A 26288-nucleotide genomic window follows, 5' to 3' on the forward strand; every position below is an offset into this window, starting at 1 on the left:
CGAACCGAACCAGGCAGAAGCTATTTTACTGTTCCTCAGTTGCCACACACAAGGGAAAGGGGGGAAGGAAGTTAGAATACCTTGTTAGACACAACAAAGAACTTTCTCGTGGGAACCAAGGTCATCTCCATGGGGAACGATCAGGGAAGGGGTAATCGGAGAGCCCGCCCATTGACCCAATTGGCCAATGTGACCTGTGACCCTTGGGGATGTGTTTATTTCTTCTTTTAATTATACTGAAACCGTGGGAATTATTTAGAGTTGGTTTTCCTTTAATCCGTGCCGATATGATGTACTCAATAAAGAAGTCCTTTGAGGTGGATTCAATTCAGTTCTGATTTGTTTGGGCTCATTAGTCGGAACCTTGACATTCTGCCTCAAAACGCGCCAAACACCGAATCCGACACATTTTTGAAGCAGTCGAGTGCCGAGTGTATCACCGTACAGGTAGTCCTCGATTAATGACTGTCATCGAGCCCAGAACATCCTGAAGAAAGCAATAGCATACCACTTCTGTACATTTGGCAAAAACAAAACGAAAACACCAACCCAAAAACACTTGAACATGCTGGAGTGTTGTAACAGTAACAGAGTCGGAAGGGACCTTGGAGGTCATCTAGTCCAGCCCCCTGCTCAGGCAGGAGAACCTGCACTAGGGATTCGAACCGCCCGAACAACCGACCTTTCTGATCGATGAGCTTGGCGTCTTAGCCACTGAGCCACCTAGTCACCAGGAGTCATGCTAAACTTCTGGAGACTTTTACCTTTTTTGACAACACGGGGAGAAAAACACAAGATCAGAAGGAATCCAAGTGGATTTTGAAAAGGAATCTCTCTGTCCTCTGAACATTGTCCAAGTTGTTTGATTTCTTTCTTTTTCGTTCTTTTTTTTTTTTTAAAGAAAGCTCCTTTCTTTGACACACAGGTAGCGTTCTCGTCCTCTCTTTCTTCTTTATATATGAACTTCGGGGCTGTGTGTTCTCTTTTCCAGTCCGCATTCTTTTCTTCTCTTTTTGTACACCCTCAGCAGGACGAGAGATCTGTGGCTAATTTGTTTTGATATGCCTGTGCTTTGGTCTGCCTTCTTTTTGAAATGCATTCCTTTTGTAGACATGAGGTCGAGGTGGTGGGATGCTTCCAGCATAGGTAGCATCCACAGCAGAAAAGAGGTGACCGACTTTGATCGCTGGGCTTTCTGTTTTTCATGTCGATCATTTGAAAAAGCAGCGATGTTCAGTGGTGGGGTAGCTTCACGAGTCCTTCTCCGGTTTCCTCCCAGGGTGTTTGCAGTAGTTAGGGGACATTTTGTTCTCCTTCCCTTTCTCTCTGTCTCTTAGCCTTTTCCTGAATAACTGTGAATTATGTTAAGGATATTGTTGTTGTGTTACCAACCAGCAGAGTGTAGAGCACAGAGAAACGTTGCTGAGAGCAATGAATAAGAGATGTGCAAACTGGTTTATCAAAAGTTTACTTTATAGTGAAAAAACAATCTCATAGTCTTTAAATCAATCCAAGTCTTTGCCAGTTAAATCAGTCCAGTGATACAAAAATCTTCTTACCACACAAACAGTAGTTGGTTAGAATAACAAACTCACTCTGGTTCACAAACCACGATGGTAGCAGATCCATCCAACGATGATAGCACAATGGTAGCAACTCCACACACTATTGTAGCTTATCATCAACTGAATACTTTACAGTATCTTTCTTAAATACGTTTACAAGCAGTGATTATCTAATTACAGCATGACTCAGCATTACAATGAATCAGCAGGAAAACTTTAAAGTCACACAATACATATCCATATTAAAGTTACAGAACACATATATTGCCTGGACAACTTGTTAGGCTCAAACCATATCCTAACAAATTGGATGGGAAAGGATAATATAGACCGTGTTACAAAAAAGAAGCCCTGTTTAATTGATGAACATTATCATTGAGGGGGACAAAAATTCACTGCGATGTAAAAAAAAACAAAAAAACAACCATAGCACAGTGCTTCCAAAACTTTTTCTTTTTTCTTACCCAAAACTGCTTATCAAAATCAACATTTGCAAATATGAAAACTTCTCCATCCATTTTCCAATCTTTAGTAAACATTCACTGTTCTACCAGTGTGCAATGATTTACTCTTTTGCTTCTTTTATGCATAATTAGTTTGATGAAAAGAAGGACTAGGGGAGACATGATAGCAGTGTTCCGATATCTCAGGGGATGCCACAAAGAAGAGGGAGTCAAGCTATTCTCCAAACCAGAAGGCAGGACAAGAAGCAATGGGTGGAAACTAATCAAGGAGAGAAGCAACTTAGAACTAGGAGAAATTGTCCAGTTAGAACAATTAATCAGTGGAACAACTTGCCTCCAACAATGAATGCTCCAACACTGGACATTTTTAAGAAGAGGTTGGATAACCATTTGTCTGAAGTGATGTAGGGTTTCCTGCCTAAGCAGGAGGTTGGACTAGAAGACCTCCAAGGTCCCTTCCAACTCTGTTATTCTATTCTAAAGGTCTTAGCAAACTTGAAGGAGAAATCGTAACTCCTTTCCTTCAGCACAGTCATAACTGTGAATGCTGAATGAATGGTGGTAACACGAGGACTACCTGGACTATAAAAACAGTCCAGGTAGTTCTCAATTTACAACATTCATTTAGTGACCGTTCGAACGGCACTGAAAAAAGTTACCTGTGACCGTTTTTCACACTTAAGACTGTTGTAGCATCCCCATAGTCGTGTTATCAAACTTCAGACGTGTGGCAACAGACTCATATTTATGACGGTTGCAGTGTCCCAGCATCATGTGATCCTCATTTTGCGACCTCCTTGACAAGCAACGTCAAAGGGGAAGCCAGATTCGCTTAGCAACCAGGTTACTAATTTATCCACTGCAGTGATTCACTTAACAACTGTAGCAAGAAAGGTCGTAAAATGGGGCAAAACTCACTTAACTAATGACTCACTTAACAACATAATTTCAGGCTCAGTTGCGGTCGTAAGTAGAGGACTACCTGTACTATTGAAAGATCTTTCTGTCATTTCGACAAATTTACCATTGGTAATTTCACTGATTTTCCTCTTAATAGGAATGTTTTGGGAGAGTTTTGAATATATTTTAGTTTACCTGGCAATCTTTGAGTCAATTTAAATGCCCTTGTTATGCTAGGCAATGGATTTGTGTGTCGGCACCTAAAGGAAAATCACTTTTACCCAATTTTGGATAATTTACCCTGTTTTGGGAAGTACTGCCATAATGTCTTGGGGGTGAAGCTCTTTCTTAGTATACAGTAAATCCCAATTTTGGTTGTTGTTTTTTTTTTAAATAGTTACACAGCAGAAACTTAATGTGGAGAAAAGCAAGGTTTTTAAACCTAGGTAGGAAAAACCAAAGATACAAGTACAGATTAGGCGAAATCTGGCTCAAAACCAATAACTGTGAGAGGGACCTTGGACAATCACTTAAATATGAGCCAGCAGTGTGTGGTGGCAGCCAAAAAAGCTAATTCAATCATTGGTTGTTATAAACAGAGGCTTAGAATCAAAACCATGTGAAGTATTAGTACCACTTTATAAAGCCGTAGAAAGCGCATCAATTTTGGTCACCACATTACAACAAAAATGTTGAAACTTTGGAAAAAGTGCAGAGAAGAGCAACTAAGATGATCAAAGGCCTGGAGACTAAAATATACGAAGAACGACTGCAAGAGATGGGTATGGCCAGTTTAGAGAAAAAAAGGACTGGGGGGGAGGGGACCCCACAATTTATTTATTAGTTCGATTTATATATGCCGCCCTTCTCCAGAGACTCAGAGCGGCTTACAATGCCTTTAAGCAATAGCCTTCATACTTTTGTATATACCTGCTTAGTAGGGCTTTTTGGACCCCCACTAAGCGGTGTTCTTTTTTATACAAAGTCAGCTTATTGCCCCCACAAACCGGGTCCTCATTTTACCTACCTCGAAAGGATGGAAGGCTGAGTCAACCTTGAGCCTGGTGAGAATTGAACTCACAGTAATTGCTGGCAGCTAAGTCCTACTTTAACAGCAGCAGTTTAGTCCACTGCACCACCAAGGCTCTTAAACAATGATAGCAGTATTCCAGTATTTGAGAAGTTGCCACAAAAGAAGAGGGAGGTCAACTTATTTGCCAAAGCACCAGAAGGCAAGACAAGAAACAATGGATGGAAACTAATCCAAGAGAGAAGCAACCTGGAATTAAGGATGAATGACGATGAAAAGCTTGCCTTCAAAAGTCGTGGGTGCTTCATCACTGGAGGTTTTTTTAAGAAGAGACTGGACAGCCACTTGTCTGAAACGGCATAGGATCTCCTGCTTGAGCAGGGGGTTGGACTAGAAGTCCTCCAAGGTCCCTTCCAGCCTCTATTCTAGTTTATTATTATTTATTTATTACATGTATTTATATGCCGCCATTCTCCCGAAGGACTCAGGGCGGCGAACACAAGTTAAGAAACAAGTACAATAAAATCATAATTTAATATAAGAGCCTTGGTAGTACAGGGGTTTAAGGCACCCTGTTATTAAGCTGGTTATTAAGACCAGCTGCCTGCAATTACTGCAGGGTTCAAATCTCGCCAAGGCTCAAGGTTGACTCAGCCTTCCATCCTTTCTAAGGTAGGTAAATTGAGGACCCAGTTTGTGGGGGCAATAAGCTGACTTTGTATAAATATACAAAAGGATGAAGGCTATTGCTGAGCACATTGTAAGCCGCCCTGAGTCTTCGGAGAAGGGCAGCATATAAATCAAATTAAAAAAAAAAAATCCAAATAATTAATTAGTAGTAAATAATAAAGCCCGGAATCAGTCTCAGCCTATTTGTTTGAAAAGCCAAGTCTTCAAGTCCCAACGGAAGGAGCGGAGATCAGGAGCCGTCCGGAGCTCGGTAGGTAATTCATTCCAGAGGGTGGGAGCACCCACAGAGAACACCCTACCCCTGGGCACAGCAAGACGACATTGGCTCACCGTCAGAACCCTGAGGAGAGCGGCCCTATGTGAGCGAACAGGACGGTGAGAGGCAGGCAGGAGAAGGTCCTGCAAATATCCCGGACCTAAGTCATGTAGGGCCTTATAGGTGAGGACTAGCACCTTGAAGCGGACCTGGAGAACCACTGGTAACCAGTGCAGCTCACGCAGGAGGGGTGTTATATGGGAGTAGCGAGGGGCTCCCGTAACAACCCGTGCGGCTGCATTCTGGATCAGCTGGAGTCTCCGGGTGCATCTCAGGGGCAGGCCCATGTAGAGGGAATTGCAGTAATCCAAGCGGGAAGTAACCAGGGCATGAGTGACTGTGCGAAGGTCATCTCGGTCCAGGAAAGGGCGCAACTGGCGCACCAGGCGAATTGATCGGTACCAAAGTGCAGTGGAAAGCAATCCTGTGCAAGCTGGCTGAAATGGTGGCAGTCAAAAGAAATTTCACTCAGTCGTTGTGTTTTTTATTGTACCGAGCAGGAAACACGAAGGAATTGCTGTGCCAAATGCATTGGAAAAGCGACCTGCCGACTCACTATCTCAGCAAAACAGCGTTTGGAAGAGAGGCGCATAAAAGCTAAAGCTTTCTAGGCAGAAACGCAGGTCATTGTAACCAGAGATCATATTTTTACCCAGGCACCAGGACATCATAGCGAAGAAACAAAAGAGGAGATCGGGGGGGTGGTAATCTAAAAGAGAAAATGTAGCATTTGTTGTTTGTCTGATGGCCAGCTGCAGGCTGTAAAATGGGTGTTGGACGATGAACTGTGCAAAAACAGAATGATTAAGTCATATTTCTAGAGGTGGTGAAACAGCCAACAATTCAGTGCACTTAGGGATTGATGTTCCCGGCCTCCGGTATGACTCAAAGCAAAATTGCAGAATGAGATAGAAAAGTGTCCTACACAAAAAGCAGCAGTTGAAGATGCTCTAAGAGAAAGAAACTGGCCAAGAAACTAGGTGTGCATTACTCCCTCTTAGATTTTGCACCTTCGTTTTGATGCTCTAACATTGTGATATTATTCCAACAAGCAGCAAACTTCCAATTGAATGAGGTTGGACTGGAAACATCTGCCAGGAGTCTAGCTTGCTCATCATAGCTGAGCAGGACTTTGGACCAAAATGGACTTTTTAACAAAACAAAACAAAACATCTGTAGCTATACAATTTGAGATGAACGCCCTTGAATGGTGTGGGAGTAGGAATGGATTTCCAGAAGAAAAATTGCTGACTACAGGAACCAGGCGCACTACTCAGGTGACCCTGAGGGCACAGATCAACCTCCAAGTGGCCTCAATGACCCTTTGAAAGGATGCAAATGACCAGCTGTCTGCAAGGAATATAAATCCTTCCATTCCCCACTATCCTGTCAGAGCTGAAGAAGCTTCTTGGATGAGAAGCGAAAGGTCTTCAAAAGAAAAAACAAGAAAGTCCAGTTGCCTCCTGAAAAAACACTTTTGGGACAACCATGACCTGGATGACTGAGAATCTCTACAGACTTTTAAAACAAAACAAATCAAAAACTTCAGTTTTTTTTCCCCCCTAGGATTTGAGGAAAAAAAGACTTTTGGTTTAAGAGGAGAGGAGAAATGATAACTAAGAGAGAAGGGACTTAAGTTTATCCCAAAGCTCCTTCATAAAACATTGCCAGAGCTTCTATTTCAGTTTTAATCTGAAGAAGGAGAAAATATATTCCTTAGTGACTATATACAGTAAGAATGTCCATCTTCTGGGTTATCTTCTCCACTTCCTATTTCAGATTACAGCACTTGAGATTTCCCAGTTGTCTCCCATCCAAGCACCTTCATCCTGCTGGGAATTTGGGAATGGAGGGGGATAATTATGATCAGCAGGGGCTTGCTGGAAAGGGCATGGTCAGAAGGAAGTATATCAGAGGTGGGTTCTACTTTCCTTTACTACCGGTTCGCAACAGATGCACAGATTGTACCTTAAGACATCCGGGCAACATCACCAGAGGTGGTATTCAGCTGGTTCAGAACGGTTTCAGCGAACCGGTAGCGACGACTGCATAATGCCGTCCTATTTATCCACGTTTTCAAGGCCGGGCGCATGTGTGGGAGGTGTGCGGGTGCGGCAAACTGGTGGTAAGAATATGTGAAACCCACCGCTGAACATCACACTTTGAAAGCAATGTCTGTGGTGGTGGATGACTCAAATCTGATTCTCCCTGATATCAGTCCAACACTTTAACAATCCCTCCATAGGGTGGGTTGCCCCCAGTTCGGACCGGTTCGCAAGATCCGGTAGTAAAACCGGCGGGAGGTTCTGCCCACAGCCCCGGATGTCGTCATAGGCGATCTGCACATGCGTGCGCGCGATCCCGTTGCGAACCGGTAGTAAAGGTAAGTAGAACCCACCCCTGCTCCATGATGTTTCCCCTTCCTTTCCTATATCTTACTAATATTAGTTGATTCTTAGATGTTCTGTGTTTTTTCCCCATCAATCTTTTTGGGACATTTTACCAGTTGCATCAGTTGAAAAAAAGGCAGGAAGAGATATGAGCAGAGAGTCCTAAAGTGCTTATGTCACACTCACTCCATCTCTCCCTCCCTCCCTTTCCCTCTCCCTTTCTTCCTCTCCCTCCCTCCCTCTCTCTCTCTCTTTCCCCCCTCCTTCTCTCTCCTTCTCTTCTCTCCCTCTCTCTCTCTGCCTCCCCTTCTCTCTCCCTCTCTGTCTCTCTCTCCCCCCTCTCTCTTTCCCGTTCTCTCTCCCTCTCTCTCTTTCCCCTCTCTCTCCCTCTCTGTTCCCCTCTCCCTCTCTCTCTCTCCCTCCCTCTCTCTTTCCCCTTCTCCCTCCCTCCCTCTCTATCTCTCTCTCTTTCCCCCCTTCTCTCTCTCGCTGTCTCTCCCCCCCTCTTTCATCGTGGAGGAAAATTATCTAATTCCACCATCCGTCATATGAACATCCTTGCTTAATTTAATACAATTATTCCATCAAGGAGGATAATCTCTGCAACATAATTCATTTACACAACATATTTCACAACCGTCTCTACCTCGCCGTTTCTTATTACCGTGGCTGATAATTTCACGACTGCTGATGGGATAAGAGGAAGAGAGCAAAGAAAAGAGGCGAACCGTGCTTGGGGGGTGCATGCCTCTCTGCTTGCCCAGCGTGAGTTTTCTGTTTGTGCATAGGGGCCAAGACACAATGGATGCCTCTGGAGGCAATGCCGGTAAAGCATTTACGTTGTGCCAGTTGCCGCCGGATGTCCATTATTGAAATATTTATTGGTCCAGCATTTGGGGGATAAGCTAGTGGCAGCCGATAAGCCAGGGACAGCCGATATTCTTCAGCAGACAACAATGGCACAATTGTCACTGGACCCAGATGTGCCAGCGAAGGCAACACTATTGTGCGTTTATGAAGAAATGAAGATCTCTATGAAAGAGGAGAAAATCGGGAATGGGGGAGAGAGAGGAGGTCTGGAGTTTTATTTCCAAAGTCATTGGGGGATATTATTATCCATTTTTTCCCCACCACTAACTCACACACCGTGGCTTCTCAGATCTCTCCGGCATTGGCGACTGTTTCTCCCCAACAAGGTCATTTAGCAGGCTTCAGGAGGAGATGGAAGGGTTCCCAGAGGTCACGAAAAGCTGCTTTGATACACCAGCCACAATTGGTTTTCGGCCAGGCCATTTCAAGCCAGCTCATCCCAAAGGTGCTTTTTCAAGAGACAGTTGGGCTTTCTTCATTTTTCCTTGAAGATGTTTTGCTTCTCATCCAAGAAGCAGCTTCGGTTCTTTGAGAAGCCTCTTGAAAAAGCATCTTTGGGACAAGCATGACTTGGACGATTGAGAATCTCCATAAACATTCGGCCTAGCTCCCAAACCAACCTTGCCCTTAGGGAGCACCCTCGAATGTGGAGGCATCAGCATGTTTCACTGTTGATTGGCATTGGAGGCTCTTTTAAGACTGGAGCGTCCTTGGTGGATTCGGAAAAGGAAACCAAAAAAAAAAAAAAAAAGGAAGTCTTATGCTGGGCAGAGAAATTCTATAATTCTCTAGCCTTCCTTCCCCCGTCTTATCGAAGGGCAAAGATATTGCCCCCTTCTCCCCAATAGCATTCCATGGTCCTTTTTTCCTAGCGTTGTGGCCCATCAGCCGCCGGCCCCTTCAGCAGCCGAATCAGAGGAGGAGGAGGCGTGGGAGTCAGGCTCAGCATCAAGGCAATCTGAGAGCTCCGAGGGGGAGGAAGGAGTGGAGCTAGCACAGAGAGAGAGAGAGGTAGAGCCTGGGCCGTCTGTCATCCCTCAGATGGAGAGTCAACAGCTCCCAGGTCTGGAGGTGGCTGATGAGGAAGAGTAGGAAAAGCTGAGCCCAGTGCCTGATGCGCAGATGTGCAGATGCGCAGAGGAGAGGAGAGCAGTGGAAATCTGTGGGCTGATCCTTGGGAAGGAAGAGCCACTGCTGCTAGCGAAGCCCCACCCTAGCTCTGGGGATAAAAGGCAGGGAACGGAGATGAATATATTTGGCAGACAACTATTCATCTTCTGGCCGGATGGACTTGTTAGCCTGCGGTGAGAGAGAAACGAATCTTAAAGGAATCTTTGAGTTAACTTCAGAGGGTTTGTCGTGTTTTGGGAGCTGGGTCAGAACAACTATGGCAGGCCTACTAAACTCTGCAGGGAGGGATTTCTGGGTCTGACAAATTGTGGGAGGATTTTCCTTCTTTCTCAGGGCTTAAAGGATGTTGCAAGTTAGTTTCTGCGTGTTCAGAAAACCATGATATTCTTAAACTTCAATTCAATCACTTCCTATTGACGTAGCGCAACGTTTTTTGCCTTTGTGGAGCCGAGGTGGGCGTGGCCTCCACGTGACGCATCCGGCCCATGGGCCGCCAGTTTGACAGGCCTGTATTAGGACATAACAGGAAGCCTAGCATTTGACTAATGAAAAATGTTTAATTAACTCTATTTTAGGCTACAGCCTGTTATGTAAATGCAGCCCCTGAAACGTGGACTTGTGGGTACTGATGTATTAATAGAGTAATTTGTATGAATGTGTGAACTGAATAGTAGCGTGAATGGAACAGGTCTCCCTAAAATGAGTAAAAATTAGCAGGACTGCAAAGATCAATGATTCTTGGCTTCAGTGCTTTAGAGAAATAATAAAAACACATTTCCCTCACATGGGGAGGTTTCTTCATGTATACTTTGTGAAACAACCAGCTATAATGAGGTGTGTTTGTATTTAGCATTTATAAATCGTCCTTCTGCTGATTCGAGTGCCGTGGGCAAGATACAATGGATTTAAAACTAGGTAATAAAAATCCATTGAACACTCTCATATTTGTGTGTGTTCAGACACAGGCTCACGCGTGAACTTTCAGATTTCTTTTTATAAAGGCCCTCAGCAGATTTATAAAGGAGATTCTGAAAGAAGAGGTAGGTTTTCATTCTCCTTTTTTTTCCAACTTAATACAACGGGAGAGGATTAGCTTTGCTTCATATAATGATTTGTTGTTACCGTAGACTGGCAACGATTCAGGAGATGGTTATATAAAATAGCAGTTGAAATCCACTGGGTTATCAATAAAAAAAAAAAAAACACATCATTGCACAGACAGTTAAAAACAAATACGGAGTCTCCACCTGATGTAGGAGAACAACTAAAGCTGGGGTGGGGGGAATTAAGTGCATCATCAGCTCAGAATTAATATGTTGCCAAAAATGGTCCAAGTCCAACCCCTTTTTAGATTTTTAGATTTTATTGAACTTCTATACCGCCCTTCTCCCAAAGGACTCAGGGCGGTGTACAGCCATATTAAAACACATATAAACCACAAAATTTAAGAACAATTTAAAACAAATATATAAAATTTGGCCCACGAAATTAAAAACTAACAAACACCCAATTTAAAAATTCCTATTAGGCCAGCCCGGCTTGTTGGAATAAAAGAGTCTTCAGGACGCGGCGAAAGGTACGCAGGTCAGGGATCATACGAACCTTTAGGGGCAGCTCATTCCAGAGGGCTGGTGCCCCCACAGAGAAGGCTCTCCCCCTGGGTGCCACCAGTTGACATTGTTTGGCCGACGGCACCCTGAGGAGCCCCTCTCTGTGGGAGCATATTGGCCGGTGGGAGGCTATCGGCGGCAGAAGGCGGTCTCGTATTTGAATTCCTTTGACCCTTATGTGGTGCCAATTTTGTATTGAACTTTAGTTGACTAGATTCTTGTTATAGGATTAAACAATACATCTGAACTGCAACTTAACATATACTTCTGATTCTTTCCACGTGACACCTGAATGTGTTTAGAGAAAAACAGAACAAAATACTTTTGGCTAAATGAAAAAAGGTGACTAGGATGTTGATTTTGGAAAGTTTTAAGTGGATTAAGGGGTGGAGTTAAGGGTTGACTTGAAAGTATATTTCCTGTTAGGTATTTTAAATTTTACAAAGATATGTGAAGATTTTGAAAGTAACTGTAAAAAAATCCAGCCTCGGGAAAATATTGTTGGCCAGGGAAGAAAATACAAGATAAAGGGGGACTTTAAAGGTTGACTAGAGGGAACCAGAGAGAATTACATATTACAATAAGAGCCTGGTGGCGCAGCAGACTAAAGCACTGTTATTAACATCAGCTGCCTGCAATTACTGCAAGTTCAAATCTCACCAGGCTCAAGGTTGACTCAGCCTTCCATCCTTTCCAAGGTAGGTAAAATGAGGACCCGGATTGTGGGGGCAATAAGCTGACTTTGTATAAATATACAAAAGTATGAAGGCTATTGCTTAACGCCTTGTAAGCCGCCCTGAGGCTCCAGAGAAGGGCGGCATATAAATCAAACAAACAAAAAAAAAACACAACAATTAAAGGAAAAGAGAGCCCTTAATACAATGGAGCAATATTACTTGATTGTGGAAGGATTCAAAGATAGTTGGAAACAGTGCGTTCAGACCAGTGGTGGGTTGCTCCCGGTTTGCCCCGGATCAGGCAAACTGGTAGCGGCGGTGGCAGGAGGCTCCGCCCACCTGCCCAGACGTCTCTGCGCATGCGCAAAAGCTTCTTCACATGTGCAGAAGTGCTGCATGCGAGCACGAGCACACCCACAAGCGAACCAGTAGCAGCCAAAGTTGAAATCCACTACTGGTTCAGACATTACTCTTAAGACTATCTTCTACTACAGTATAAAATTGGATTTTAAAAAGGCTACAGGAGAAGAACAGGATTTACTGAACAAAACAGGGACTGAAACTGATTTGTATGGATCTGAAAATGGACTTTAAAAATGTCAGACTACAAGAAAGATATTGGAAAAGGATGCCATACCATATTAACAAATGAAACTGACTGGTGTCTTAATAATTAAAAGGGACACGCAAATAATAAATCAGAAGAATGACTTGAATAGCTTACTTATCTTAGATTTTCAAAAAAGACATGTTAAACTAGGGGAGGAGTTTCTGAGAGGAAACAAAGAGAAAATGATAAGAAATCAATATGTGGGACATTATTTGAAGGGATGGGAGGTCAACCTTTAAAAAAGTAAACAGAAGGAATATAAAGTGGTTTTATCTAACCAAGGTTATAATGTACATTGTTGTTTCTGGAGTTTTTAAAACTAGGATTGAATGACATGGCTTTAAAGTTTGTTTATACTGTAGATCGCAGATAAGATATGGGAAGAGATTTCTTTTGCTGTATTTTTAGGGAAAGTGATGTCACTGTCTTGAAAGGGAAGGAATACAAAACTGATTTATTTGATTGCAGTTAAAATATTCCTTGTGGACTTTTGTTGATTAGGGCTGCATGATGAGATTTTATCATTTGGCTATTGATAAGAGATGTGATATAGAAAGAAGAGATCTTTTATTGAACTATTAAATAAATTATTGAAGTTGTTTGTATTTGTCTGGAGGGAGGGCAGAGTTGTTTCTTTGTGTACTTTTTTTCCCTTTTTTATTATATATTTTCTTTGGGCTTCTTTTTACTTATATTCTTCCTAGTTTGGTATTGATTTTTATTTTTGTATTTGCAAACTTTCATTAAAAATATTATTTAAAAAGATGGAGAAAGAGGTTACTTTCCCCAAGCATTTTAAGTTCCAGTTTTTTTATTAAAAAAATCGGACATTTTTCATCACACGTAGGGTTTGGGAATCAGGTTTAAGTCATTCCCAAAGTTTCCCATCCAATCTACACATGTGACAGTCAAGAAATTTAAAATCCAGAGGGTGCCATTCTTAATGCTGTGTTAATATCAACATTTAATTGTTTGCTAGCTTATTTATTTGATTCCGAATCCTGCACAGTTCCCAAATGACTCCTGGTGGCTGACTTTAAAAAAAAATTTTTTTAGTGAAAATAATTAAAAAGAAAAGAACAACTATGAGCAAACAAAACTCATGTTACACGAGAAAAAATTCCATCAAGGATTTGGTCTAAATTCCAGGCCTCAGAGCAAAGACATTTTCAAAGACTTGAGGAACCTCTATAAAAAGAGTATCCTGAAGAACTCGAGATGAGTGATATTCTAAATATCCATCTGTAGGACCCATAGGCCAAAAGACCTCCTCACCAGCCATCAATACTCAGATGAGCAGAGATTAGCACCAAAATTAACATTAGACTAATAACAGTGGTGGGGTTCAGCCGGTTCAGGCCAATTCGAGTGAACCGGTAGTTAAATTGCTGGCTGGCCTCACCTCTCTCCTCCCCGCCCCTTCCAGGAGTTCCCATGTGCCCCATTTTGACTCCCAGGTAAGTGCAAGGAGGCCTACTAGGCCGAAAATGGGGTGCGGGGTGTGTGTGTGGCACCCCCCCCCCCCACATGGCCCAGCATTTGTATCAAGGCAACATTGGGGGAGTGGGGGTGGGGTAAAAGAAACAAAATTCACTCTGTTCATATGATGTACATTTGTCTGCACTTAGTTTCCCTCGGCTGCTCCTCAGAAAAGAAATGTGTAGGAATCAACAGGTGATTAAGGTCACCTCACCTATATTATCATAGGCCAATGGAGTTTTACAAAAAAAATGTAATTGCACAGGATGAATCATTCCTTTCAGTGCTCAAAACCACTGGAGCTCCATTAAAGGACCATTAAGAGCTCATTGAAGGCAATAGGACTACTCTCATAATCACTCCCAAGGAATTCCGTTTCTGGAATGCCACTTTAGTACTTGCCGGGCCGAAAGAAGAGAAAAAGATTTCCTGTTTCTCCTCCTTTATTATGCTGGCTATTATTATGAAGCCCCAGCTGTGTCTCAGGAAGGTTCTTTAATGTCATATTTAACTTTTTTTTTAAAAAAAAATCCCTCCTTTTCCGTGAGGGTTATAGCACAGTTGATTCCGTATTAAGGTTAGATTTACGTTGTGACAGTTACCAAAGGCTGAGGGGAATGTGACATTTAACAAGTAGGATAAGACTGATTGGCTCAAAAGCTGATTTGCTAGAAATGATTGACAGAAAGCAGAATAATTGTTTTATTTGAATTCAATGTTTATTTCAGACGTTTAGGAATTGTAGCGTCTCAATCAAAGCTGTTGCAGGAGAAGGAGTAACAGTAGAACCTGGGGGCGGCGTTAAAAGAGGGATCAGCCTAAAATCCCTATGTAGTCACAAGCAAACGAGGTCCAACTTCCCTTGAATTCCGTCTAACTCCAAGCATGTGTAACCTTTCATTGAGAAGATTCCTATGCGTAGGCTTTTTAGCAATACAGGTATACCTCGACATACAACCATTCGTTTATGGGCCATTCAAAGTTACAATGGTGCCGAAAAAAGTGACTTATGACCAGTTTTCACACTTATGGCCATTGCAGCATCCTCATGGTCAAAGGATCAAAGTTTGGAGGCTTGGCAATCCACATGTATTTACGATGGTTGCATCAGCCTAAAGTTCTCGGATTGTCAATTGCAGTTTTCCTAGGGAGCTTCCAACAAGCAAAGTTAATGGGGGAAGCCAGATTTGCTTAATGACCTCATGGTTCACTTAACAACTTTGGAAATTTGCTTAATGATCGTGGCAAAAAAAAAAGTCCCAATGGCTCGCCAAACAACTGTCTCATTCGGCAATGGAAATTTTGGGCTCACTTGTGATCATAAATTGGGGATTACCTATAAATCAGTTTAATTTGACCTTCGTTTGTGAACCTGGTTTTTTGCATCTGAGAGCAGTATACAAAATCAACTGACTTAAAGCCGTATTTTTGCACTTTTTTTTTTAAATGTATATGCCACCCACCTCATTCTGCAAACTCTGATTCAATCCCCAAAGACATTTGGGAATAATACATGTCTTTAATATGACATACCCCTCCCAATCTATTCCTGATCTATTCCATCAAGAAAGAGTTCCAACATCCTTACCAAATTGTTCCTTCTATTGTATTCTTAACAGAAGGAAACTCTGTTCTGACCCGGCTCTCAAACACGACAAACCCTCTATAGTTAAACAAATGTTCCCTTTATTAGGAGCGCCAGAAGCTCCGGCAAAAAGTCTCTCTCTCACACACACAGGGAGATGAATAGTTGTCTGCCACAGCTATTCATCTCCGCCCCCTGCCTTTTATCCCCAGAGCTAGGATGGGGCTTTGCTAGCAGCCCCATCCTAGCTCTTCCGTCCCAAGGATCAGCCCACAGATTTCCACTGCTCTCCTCTCCTCTGCCTTCTGTGCATTCGCATGTCAGGCACTGGACCCAGCTGTTCCTCCTCTTCCTCATCAGCCACCTCCAGACCTGGGAGCTGTTGACTCTCCATCTGAGGGCTGATAGATGGCCCAGGCTCCGCCTCTGTCTCTATCTCTGACAGCTCCATTCCCTCTTCCGCCTCTGAGCTCTTAGATTTCCTTGATGCTGGCCCTGACTCCCATGCCTCCTCCTCATTTTGATTCGGCTTCCAGAGAGACCAGCGGCCGACAGATAAACCCTCATCAGAGTCTCTGTGGACACCATTGTGATTGGCAAACACTGAGCAAATAAATAATGAAAACAACATATTTTAATATAAACATGTGTATTAATACTAGAATCATATAGATCGGATGAAAGCAAAAAATACGAATAGAGTAATTTTGTATGTTTAAATAATATCGTGATTGGCATTAGAATAGTATATTGAAACAATGAAGGATAGTATTTTAATATAAATAGATTTGAAGAGTGAAATATGGGAAATATGAATAAGAACTAAGTATTAAAAATGGGAAAATTAGAGATTGATATTATTGAGTGTGTTTAAATAATATTATTATCAGTGGAATAATAAAGTCAAATAATGAGTAATAAAACGATGAAAGAACATATTTTAATATAAACAGGTGTATTAATAGTGGAATCATATAGAGCCTTGGTAGTACAGTGGTCTAAAGAACCCTGTTATTAAGACCAGCTGCCTGCAATTACTGCAGGTTCGAATCTCGCCAGGCTCAAGGTTGACTCAGCCTTCCATCCTTTCTAAGGTAGGTTAAATGAGGACCCAGTTTGTGGGGGCAATAAGCTGACTTTGTATAAATATACAAAAGGATGAAGGCTATTGCTTAACGCACTGTAAGCCGCCCTGAGTCTCCGGAGGAGGGCGGCATATAAATCAAATTTAAAAAAAATAGATTGGATGAATGTAAAGAATATGAATCGAATTAATTTGTATGTTTAAATAATATTGTGATTGGTAGAATTGCATATTTAAATATTGAACAATGAAATAATGAAGGATAGTATTGTAATACAAAGGGAATGTCTTTTTATATAACGGTGACATGAATACAAGTTAGAATAAAGACAGAAATAAGAAAAAGGGGAAATATTAGTATACACATTTTTATAAACTAATTTTAAAAATGAGTGCGATGATAAGAGGGAAGTTTAGAAACTGAACGGCGGTAGTATTATGTATGTTTAAACAATATGAAATAATGAAAGATTATAATTTGATATAAATGTTTATTACTACTAGAAATATATAAGGTGGATGAATGTGATAACTATGATTAATAATATTATTTTATTTGTACTGAAATGTATGGCACCCCAGTGTCACACTGTTCACACATTGATATGCATATGTAATCTAAAACAAAAAACTTGATAATTAAAAAAAAATGGACACCTAGATTGGTCAGGCCAAAATTTTTAACCTTTTGCCTGGAAGCCCCCATCTGTTGGCAGCTGGAGGCCTGTTGGGTCAGAAGTACAGGTAGTCCTTGAGTTACAACCACAATTGAGCCCGGAATTGATGTTGCTAAGCAAGAAAGTTATTCAGATATTTGGTCATAATTTACTTTTTTTTCCCAGTGCCGTTGTAACTTTGAACGGTCACTAAATGGAGTGTTGTAAGTCAAGGAGTACCTGAAGTTAAGGAAAGTAGGAAGTATGGAAAGTAGAATATGTATATGTACCCTTTGGAGAAATTGGCCTCAAATATTAAGAGGAACTCAGTTTACAAAGCTAGATTTTGGGATATTGAGTTGTCTTTTATTCCATTCTGTTTCTTTCATCCATCAAGTGGCCTTTCTTGATCTCAGGTATTATTATGGGAACTTTTCTTCTGATGAATGGTTCACGAACAGCCCCTTGTGCATTTTACACAAAGGCCAAAGATGTCAAAAGCTCAACCTTTCTCACATTTTTCTCTAATTGTGAATGATTGATATTGTTGCTTATTTCATAACTGATAATTCTCCTTGGATTTTTTTTTTGGGGGGGGTGGGGGATGTAAAGACATTTGGAAATTTTTTTAAAAAAAGGCTTCACATTCCCCACAATGTACTACTTACGCCAGTGTGACTAGATGGTTCTCTGTGATACCAATAAAGGAGAATATTTGTCCTTGGCGCTCTCTGCAGAGGTGGGCTTCAAAAATTTTAGCAAGGGGTTCTCTGCCTGGTTGCTGGGTGGGCATGGCCATGGTGGGTGTGGCCTAGTCGGCCTCCTACACCATGAGGGGCGGGGTTTGCTTTCCTTGAGCCTCTGGGAGGGCGAAAACAGCCTCCCCAGGCTCCGGAGGCCAGAAATGGGCCCATTTCTTGCCTTCCCGGACTTCCGGTAGACCCGTTTTTCACCCACCCCGAACCTCCATGCGCGCCCTGCATTTATCTGCATCCAAAACAGACTGCATGGGGACTCCTGGGAGGGGAGGTGTGGGCGGGGCCAGCTAGGAGTGGGATTTGGGGGTTCTTCAAACTCCACAGAATCTTAGCTAAAGGTTCTCCCGAACCCCTGTGAACCCCCAGCAGCCAACCCCTGGCTCTCTGGGCGTGGTTGTTTTCTTGAAGATGTTTCATTACCCAACCAGGTAACATCATCAGTGCTAGTGATGATAGCCTTTGAGTCAGTGTTTTCTCATGGTTGCTGAGACAGTACTAAACCGGTTCATCAGGTCTCTGCTCAGATTTTTTAACATTTTATTTTTTTATAACCCCGCCCCGCCCCTCCCACCCCGCCCCTCCCAGGAGTCTCCACGCGGCCCCTTCATCATTCCAGGTAAGTGCAGGGGCTGCGCAGAGGGTCTGAGAGGGCAAAAAACGTGCCTCCCGGAAGTTCAGAAACGGGCCTGTTTCCGGCCTCCAAAGGGCCTCCGGACCCCAGGAGAAGCAGTTTTTGCCCTCTCAGAGGCTCGAGAAAAGCCTCCGGAGCCTGGGGAGGGCGAAAAATGCTCCCCCCCTCCGCCATGGTGCAGGCGGTCGACTAGGCCACGCCCACCATGGCCACGCCCACCCAGCAATGGGGCAGCGAATCTGTTACTAAAGGATCTAAAGCCCGCTCCTGTGTTCCTCCTCTATCACATCATCAGATTGATGGTACTTTCAGCCCTGCAGGAGGGAAATTAAAATTTTGGCCATGAAGTTGAGAATGAATTTTCAGCACTCATATTCAGGGAATGCCCTTAAAACCAAACTCTGATGAAGCACAAAAGACTAACATGATAGTCTTTCAAAATGATGGGGTTTTTTTGTACCGGTAAGGTGGGGGGGGAGGAAGTGGCATCTACCTAATTATTATAAACCCCCTCCTAACAAAGCAACACTAATGTTTTTTGCAGTAATTGTGTCCCCTTCCCTCCCTATAGTTTGCGATGTTCCTTCTTCACAGATGAGATCATTAGCTTTTGATATATGCAACAGAGCAAGCTGCGGAACACAGAAATTCAGCGAATGTAGGCAACACCAACTTTAATGTGCGTTGAGCATCTTCTCACCCTAATAATCAAGATTAGTGCTGGCTTATATTATGCTCATTTATTTTGACAAGCACACAGGCATGCTTGGCTCTGAGGTTATATCGCCCCAAATAAATAAACAAAAGCTGGGACCTTGTAAAAGCATAGTGGAGACACTGCTTTATTTATGCGTTTATTGGTTAGTCTTCCAAACCGCCACAATCAAAAAAAGACTCTCATAATTAATTGTGAACTCTCTCCCTCTATAGCAAAGAGGGGTTAAGAGCAACAGTTGACGATGCTTCCAAAGTGGTAACAATTCATCTTCCCAAACCCTTTTCATAGAAACGTAGAAAACTGACGGCAAAAAAAAAAGAAAAGAAAAGAAAAGACCTTGAGATCCCTCAAGTCCGTCCTTTGAGTTTCTTTGTTTGTTTTTTGTTTTTTTAATTAATTTATTGATTGTTTTTTAATTGTTATTTTTATATTTTATTTATTTTTCTCTCTTTTTCCTCTCATAATAGAATAGAATAGAATAGAATTCTTTATTGGCCAAGTGTGATTGGACACACAAGGAATTTGTCTTGCTGCATTAAGCTCTCAGTGTATATAAAAGAAAAGATACATTTGTCAAGAATCATAAGGTACAACACTTAATGATACCCTGTTTCCCCCAAAATAAGACATCCCTGATAATAAGCCCAATTGGGCTTTTGAGCGCATGGCAATAAGGCCAAGTGCTTATTTCAGGGTTCAAAAAAATACAAGACAGGGTCTTATTTTCGGGTAAACACTGTAGGCATAGGGTACAAATAAGCAATCAAATCATACTAGGAAACAATATAAATCATAAGAATACAGCAACAAGCTACAGTCATACAGTCATAAGCGGAAGAAGATGGGTGGTGGGAACGATGAGAAGATTGATAATAGTGCAGACTTAGTGAATAGTTTGACAGTGTTGAGGGAATTATTTGTTTAGCAGAGTGATGGCGTTTGGGAAAAACTGTCCTTGTGTCTAGTTGTTCTGATGTGCAGTGCTGTATAGCGTCGTTTTGAGGGTAGGAGTTGAAACAGTTTATGTCCAGGATGTGAGGGGTCTATAAATATTTTCACAGCCCTCTGTGAAATGCAGCTATTTACACATACCATTGTCCGGCTCCATTTGTTGTTGTTGTTGTTGTTATTGTTGTTGTTGTTGTTGTTGTCTAATCAGAAATTCCTCCCTGCACCTGAAATGCAGTGGCTTTACATCTTTAAACAATTCTGAGTCTTTTGCTTCCCTTCCCGTTGCCCTGGCTTTGAAGTTGGGATTGAGTTCAGTTCAAGACAGGAGCCAAAAGCAATAGCAGAATTTGAATTCACGTGGGAGGCAGGTGATAAATAGAGGTGACAAATAAAACATTTTTGCCGGAAGCCAGCATTTTCATCTAAATTCCGGCAAAAAAAATGCCCCATGGCAAAGAATTAATTCGCTTAACGATCACACGTTGACTTAACAACTTGCAGTGTTTGTTTCAAATGCAGCATTGGCCATACACTAAATCAGGGGTCTCCAACCTTGCCAACTTTAAGCCTGGCAGACTTCAACTCCCAGAATTACCCAGCCAGCAAAGCTCCCAATTCTCCCAATTCTGAGAGTTAAAGTTCACCAAGGCTTAAATTTGCCAAGGTTGGACACCCCTGCACTAAATATATAAATAAACCACAGTGTTCATGTAATAACCACTGCAAGATAGGTTGTAAAATTTGGTCTGCTCTCATTGTGACCCGTTTACAGCTATCACGACTTACGACCATAAATGCAGGGTTCAGTTATGGTTGTAACTTGAGGACTACATTTAGGTGTGGACATAAGTACACATGGGGTGGCATGGTGCCTATGACACTGGGCTTCTCGGCTGGAAAGCCGCAGCCAAGGTTCGAGACCTGAGCTCCATGAGACCGGGTGAGCTCCCGTCCTCGTCCCAGCAACTGCCAACCTAGCAATTTGAAAGCATGCAAGTGCGAGTAGATAAATAGGTACCACTTCGGTGGGAAAGTAACAGCGTACTATGACCTCAGAAATGTCTTCTGACAGTGCTGGCTCAATGGCCTTGAAACAGAGATGAGCACCACTCCTATAAGCATCAACAACTAGTAGAATAAAATCTGCAGAGACTCCTCTATCTTACTTTTATAAACACACACAGGGACATATTCATCTGTTAGGTGTAGGAAAAAATGATGCAAGGTGCAGAGGTTTTCACAGCCTAGAGAGCAAACACATGCAGAAGATTAATCATTTTAAAGACAATTCTGTCAGAGTATGTTCATCAACTGGAATAGGACATGGTAACAAAGTCAGCCAATTGGGAGCTGAGACAGGCTGGAGCCAGGGCATGTCTTAGTCTGCAGCTTCTGAGTCTGTTCAGAGCTAAAGTGAAACTAGTCTCTCTGCTGTACTGTGTGTGTGAACTTGTCTGCTGATCTGAGCTGAAATGAAACTGTTCTCAATTGTTGGTATTGTATATATATATATATATATATATATATATATATATATATGTATGTATGTATGTATGTATGTATGTATGTATGTATGTATGTATGTATGTATGCATATATATATACATACATTCTTGTATATAAACAAGAATATATATACAACCCACCAACCAGCACACTCCCACAGGGTGGGCCTCCTCAGGGTGCCATCACTAAAGCAATGTCGACTGGTGGTTCCCAGAGAAAGAGCCGTTTCTGTGGGGGCACCTACCCTTTGGAACAGGTTACCCCCAGGGATCCCAGATCTTCGTACTTTCCGTCGTGCACTTAAGACCTTTCTATTTCACCGAACCGGGCTGGCATAAATCTCTTCTAATTGTTCTAAACCTTTATGCTGAAAATTCTTAACCGATGAACCAAATTGGCTTAATCATCTTATATTCACATTTTATATGTATGTTATTTTAACTGTTCACCGCCCTGAGTCCTTCGGGAGAAGGGCGGTATAGAAATTGAATAAATAAATAAATAAATAAAATAAAGAAGTTAATGAATCCATGTGATTAAGTTATCTGCGTGTGCTTCTGGATTTGATTTTTGCAAGAAACTCTGACAAATTCTCCTTCCCAGCTACTTTCAAACTAAAGTTCCTTCCCTTCTCCCAACTTTGTGGATTTTTACAGAAACTCAGTTGCAAAGGGACAGAACAAACCATGCATCATTTAGAGCAGGGGTCTCCAACCTTGGCAACTTTATGACTTGTGGACTTCAACTCCCAGAATTCCTCAGCCAGCAGCGGAGACCCCTGATTTAGAGGGATGAAAGATTCTCATAAATACAGAGAGTGGAATTATGTTTGACATCCAAGTTGACCGGAGCTGCCATTAGTGTGGCCGAATCAACAACCTTACAGTGTGACTTATGGCTTGGTCTTCTTATTTCCATTTTAGGATGATGTGGCTCAGCCGTTGAATCTCTCAGCAAAGCCCAAGACAAACGACAGCAAGTCCCCTTCGTCACCGACTTCTCCTCACATGCCATCATTGAGAATAAACAGCGGGTGCAGCTCATTGAAATCTTCGGTGCCAGCAACGTTAGCTAGTCCATCAGCCAGAGTCAACACAATAGGTAAGAAGATCTATTTTGCTTGAAGTCAGCCATTCCATAGCCTCTGGGCCTGTGATTGGATCACAAATATCTGAGCCATTTTTCAAGGATTTGCAAAGAGGTAAGATTGATTAAGGGAACCATTTGTTTCCTACAGATCTTCCAATCTCCTCCTTGCCATTCATAACTCCTCTAGAATATAACCTCTATTCAACAAGACAATTGTTGATGTGAGTTGTGGTGGCTCTTGGTCAACATTATAGTCAACTTTGGATGTAAAAGCCAAATAAATTTATGCTTGTAATATCGACATCCTATAAGGGACGTGATGGCTCGGTGGCTAAGACGCTAAGCTTGTCGATCGAAAGGTCGGCAGCTCAGCGGTTCGAATCCCTAGTGCCACGTAACGGGGTGAGCTCCCGTTACTTGTCCCAGCTTCTGCCAACCTAGCAGTTTGAAAGCACGTAAAAATGCAAGTAGAAAAATAGGGACCACCTTTGATGGGAAGGTAACAGCGTTCCGTGCGCCTTTGGCATTGAGTCATGCCGGCCACATGACCATGGAGACGTCTTCGGACAGCGCTGGCTCTTCGGCTTTGAGACAGAGATGAGCACTGCCCCCTAGAGTTGGGAACAACTAGCACATATGTACGAGGGGAACCTTTACCTTTACCTATTGACATCCTAAATTGTAAATTAACATTAATAGAACATTTTTCTTTCTCTCTTTCCTGTTCTCAATATTCTAAGCCATCTAATAGAAGATCTAATTTTCAGATGTATTATACAAATATAAATGTATTGAAACAACACAATGTATCAAGATTGATATTATTACAGATAGTCCTCGACTTAAGACCACAAGTGAACTCAAAATAATTTATTAAGTGAATGTCGGCCCATTTTACACCCTTTCTTGCCACGGCTGTTAAGTGAATCACTGCTCTTATTAAATTAGTAACATGCAGTGGTGAAATCCAATTTATTTTACTACCGGTTCTGTGGGCGTGGCTTGGTGGGCATGGCTTGGTGGGCATGGCAGGGGAAGGGTATTGCAAAATCTCCATTCCCACCCCACTCCAGGGGAAAGATACTGCAAAATTCCCATTCCCCATGCCACAGGCACTCCCAACACAAGTGACATCGAGCTGACCACGTCCACCTGGCCATGCCCCCCTCCTGAACCCCTTAGGACAAACACAACCCTGATGTGGCCCTGAATGAAATCCATTTTGACACCCCTGCTCTAAAGCATGGGTCCTCAAACTACGCATACGCCCCGCCGAAGCCCTTATAGGACCATGAGGCTGCCCCGTCCACATGCCCCCCCACCCTTCAGCCAAGCTCAAACTTACCTTCGTGAGCCCCGTGGGCTTGAACTGAAAGGTAAGGCCAACAATTTTGGCCTGCAGAGATGTTCTGGAGGCAGGGGAGATGAAAAATGGGGCGCACAGATGCCCGAGGAGGCCAAAAAACGGGCGAAACAAATTAAAGTTTAATTTGTGTGCATTGTTTAATGGACTGTTAAATTGGCCACGCCCACCTAGTCACATGACCAACTAGCCATGCCCACCCAGTCTCATAACCAACTAGCCCCACCCATCCAACTGGTCCGCCCCTCCCAACAGTCTGAGGGATCATGAATTGGCCCCCTGTTTAAAAAGTTTGAGGACCCCTGCTCTAAAGGATAAGAACATAAGCAAGACTTACTTCCTGGATTTGACCCCTGGCCCATCTAATCGAAAAATCTAGTTCCCACAGTGACCAACCAACAACACAAGATAAACATCTAGTCTCCCACAAAATGGCCCGCAGAGGCAGTCCCACTGTCATCAAGGCCAACATCTCCTGATCCCCATGGCTTCCAAGAATGAATGGGAGGACCCACCTGGATCTTCCACACCCAAAGTATTCTAAGCAGCTTCGTCATTTTCTAGATACCATTGTTCTGACGTAGGCGAAGCAGAATCCTGGTCCCAACAAAACCTCTTTTATTAAACAAACAGTGAATTCCTCTCATTCACCTTCAGCAAAGTCTTTCAAGGGAGAATTTACAGTCACAGACCTTTTCTGGCTTGGAGAACTGCCAGGCCGATATCTTCACAACTTGGCAAGGAGTCTCCGCGAGTCACAAACCAATTAGGCGAACTAATTGTCTCCTGCAAACTCCCCTCTCCTTCGCTCCTCTTTATTCCCTATGGGAGGGGCCATTTACCGTCCACCTGTGGCTTTACTCCTGAGTCGACCCTTGTTCCTTAGCTGTTCCCTTCTGGCAGCTCTGCACATGCACACGCTGGGAACAGTCTCCAGCTGTTTGTCTGCCTCACTGATGTCTGACTTTGAAGGCAGCTGATAACTGGTATACGGCCCTGGCCCCCTCTCTGCCTCCGACGCAGAGCCCTCATCAGAGCCTTCCCCAGACTCCAGGACTGGCTCATGTTCCTCCCCAACCTCCTCACTGTCCGAATCTGCTGCCAGCTCTGCTGGCCACCGGCGGGCCACAACAACCATTTTCTCCTTTCCGACTTCCTTGCCTCCGCCCCCTCCCCCCCCGGCATTTGGAATCCTTGCCATTTTCATCCTCCCCTTTCACTGAAATGCAGATTTTGAAAGGCTGTACCTGTAATGAGTGATAATGTAATTGGATAATAGCTGTGAGGATGACTGGAGTTGTAAAGGTCACTCTTGTAAGGAGAATTAATGTGTTATACCATTAATAAACCACGGGGAAACTGTGGACCAAAAGATAACATACTTAAGTTATTGTTAATGACATAGACTTCATCACCATATATCTATTTATAAGACAGATACAGAAAAAGACTTTTTGGGGTTATGTAGAATGGATCACCGTGCACATTGTCTAGGATAATGGAGCCTGCACACTTGCTCTCCCTCCATACTGACACTTTCTCCTTTCTGTTAACTACTTGGGATGATGGTTAACAGCTGATTCTTTGCTCAGGGGTGGGTTCTAAAATTTTTACTACCGGTTCTGTGGGTGTGGCTTATTTTGTGGGCGTGGCTTATTTTGCGGGCGTGGCTTGATGGTCATGTGACAATTCTTTAGGATTTAGCAGAGGTATTGGTCTACTAGGCTTTTAACTGCTTGCAGAGCTGTACCGGTCTACTCATTTGTTATTTAAGGCACCGGTCTACCCATTTATTTTTGCAGGCACCGGTCTACCACCACACTGCCTTTTAACACTGATCAGCTGTAGGGCGGCCCTTTGAAGCCCTGCAGCAAGAGTTTAAACAGTTTTTTTTCCTTCTAACCGATCAGCTGGGACTCAGGAGGCAGCAGTAGATTGGGGGTGGGCAGGGCCGGATTTAGATGAAAAGAGGCCCTAGGCTATTCCACTTATGAGGCCCTTTCACCTATAGTGAAAGTGTAATTTTAATTTTGCTAACAATTTGAATGTAGGCGCCTCTTGATCTTGAGGCCCTAGGCTGAAGCCTAGTTAGCCTATAGGAAAATCCAGCCCTGGGGGTGGGGCCAAATAAAAGGTAAGAATAATGCCGGGGGTGGGGGGGCAGGGGGGCAGAACCGGTTCGGTGACGTCTTATCATGACTGCTACCGGCTCGGC

The 26288-nt window shown here is 42.9% G+C and overlaps 1 protein-coding gene across 1 annotated transcript in view; it reads left to right on the forward strand.

Annotated features, from left to right (window-relative positions):
* SOX5 (SRY-box transcription factor 5) overlaps positions 1-26288 on the forward strand; it is a 1010028-nt gene that overhangs the window by 904974 nt on the left and 78766 nt on the right. The window contains exon 12 of the mRNA XM_070946983.1: positions 22545-22722. Coding sequence (XP_070803084.1) covers positions 22545-22722 — 178 coding nt within the window. The remainder of the gene's footprint in view (positions 1-22544; positions 22723-26288) is intronic.

The sequence above is a fragment of the Pituophis catenifer genome, unplaced genomic scaffold (genome assembly GCF_029215685.1).
Source record: "Pituophis catenifer annectens isolate HBS135680 unplaced genomic scaffold, rPitCat1.0.hap2 SCAF_7, whole genome shotgun sequence".
Classification (NCBI taxonomy): Eukaryota; Metazoa; Chordata; class Lepidosauria; order Squamata; family Colubridae; genus Pituophis; species Pituophis catenifer.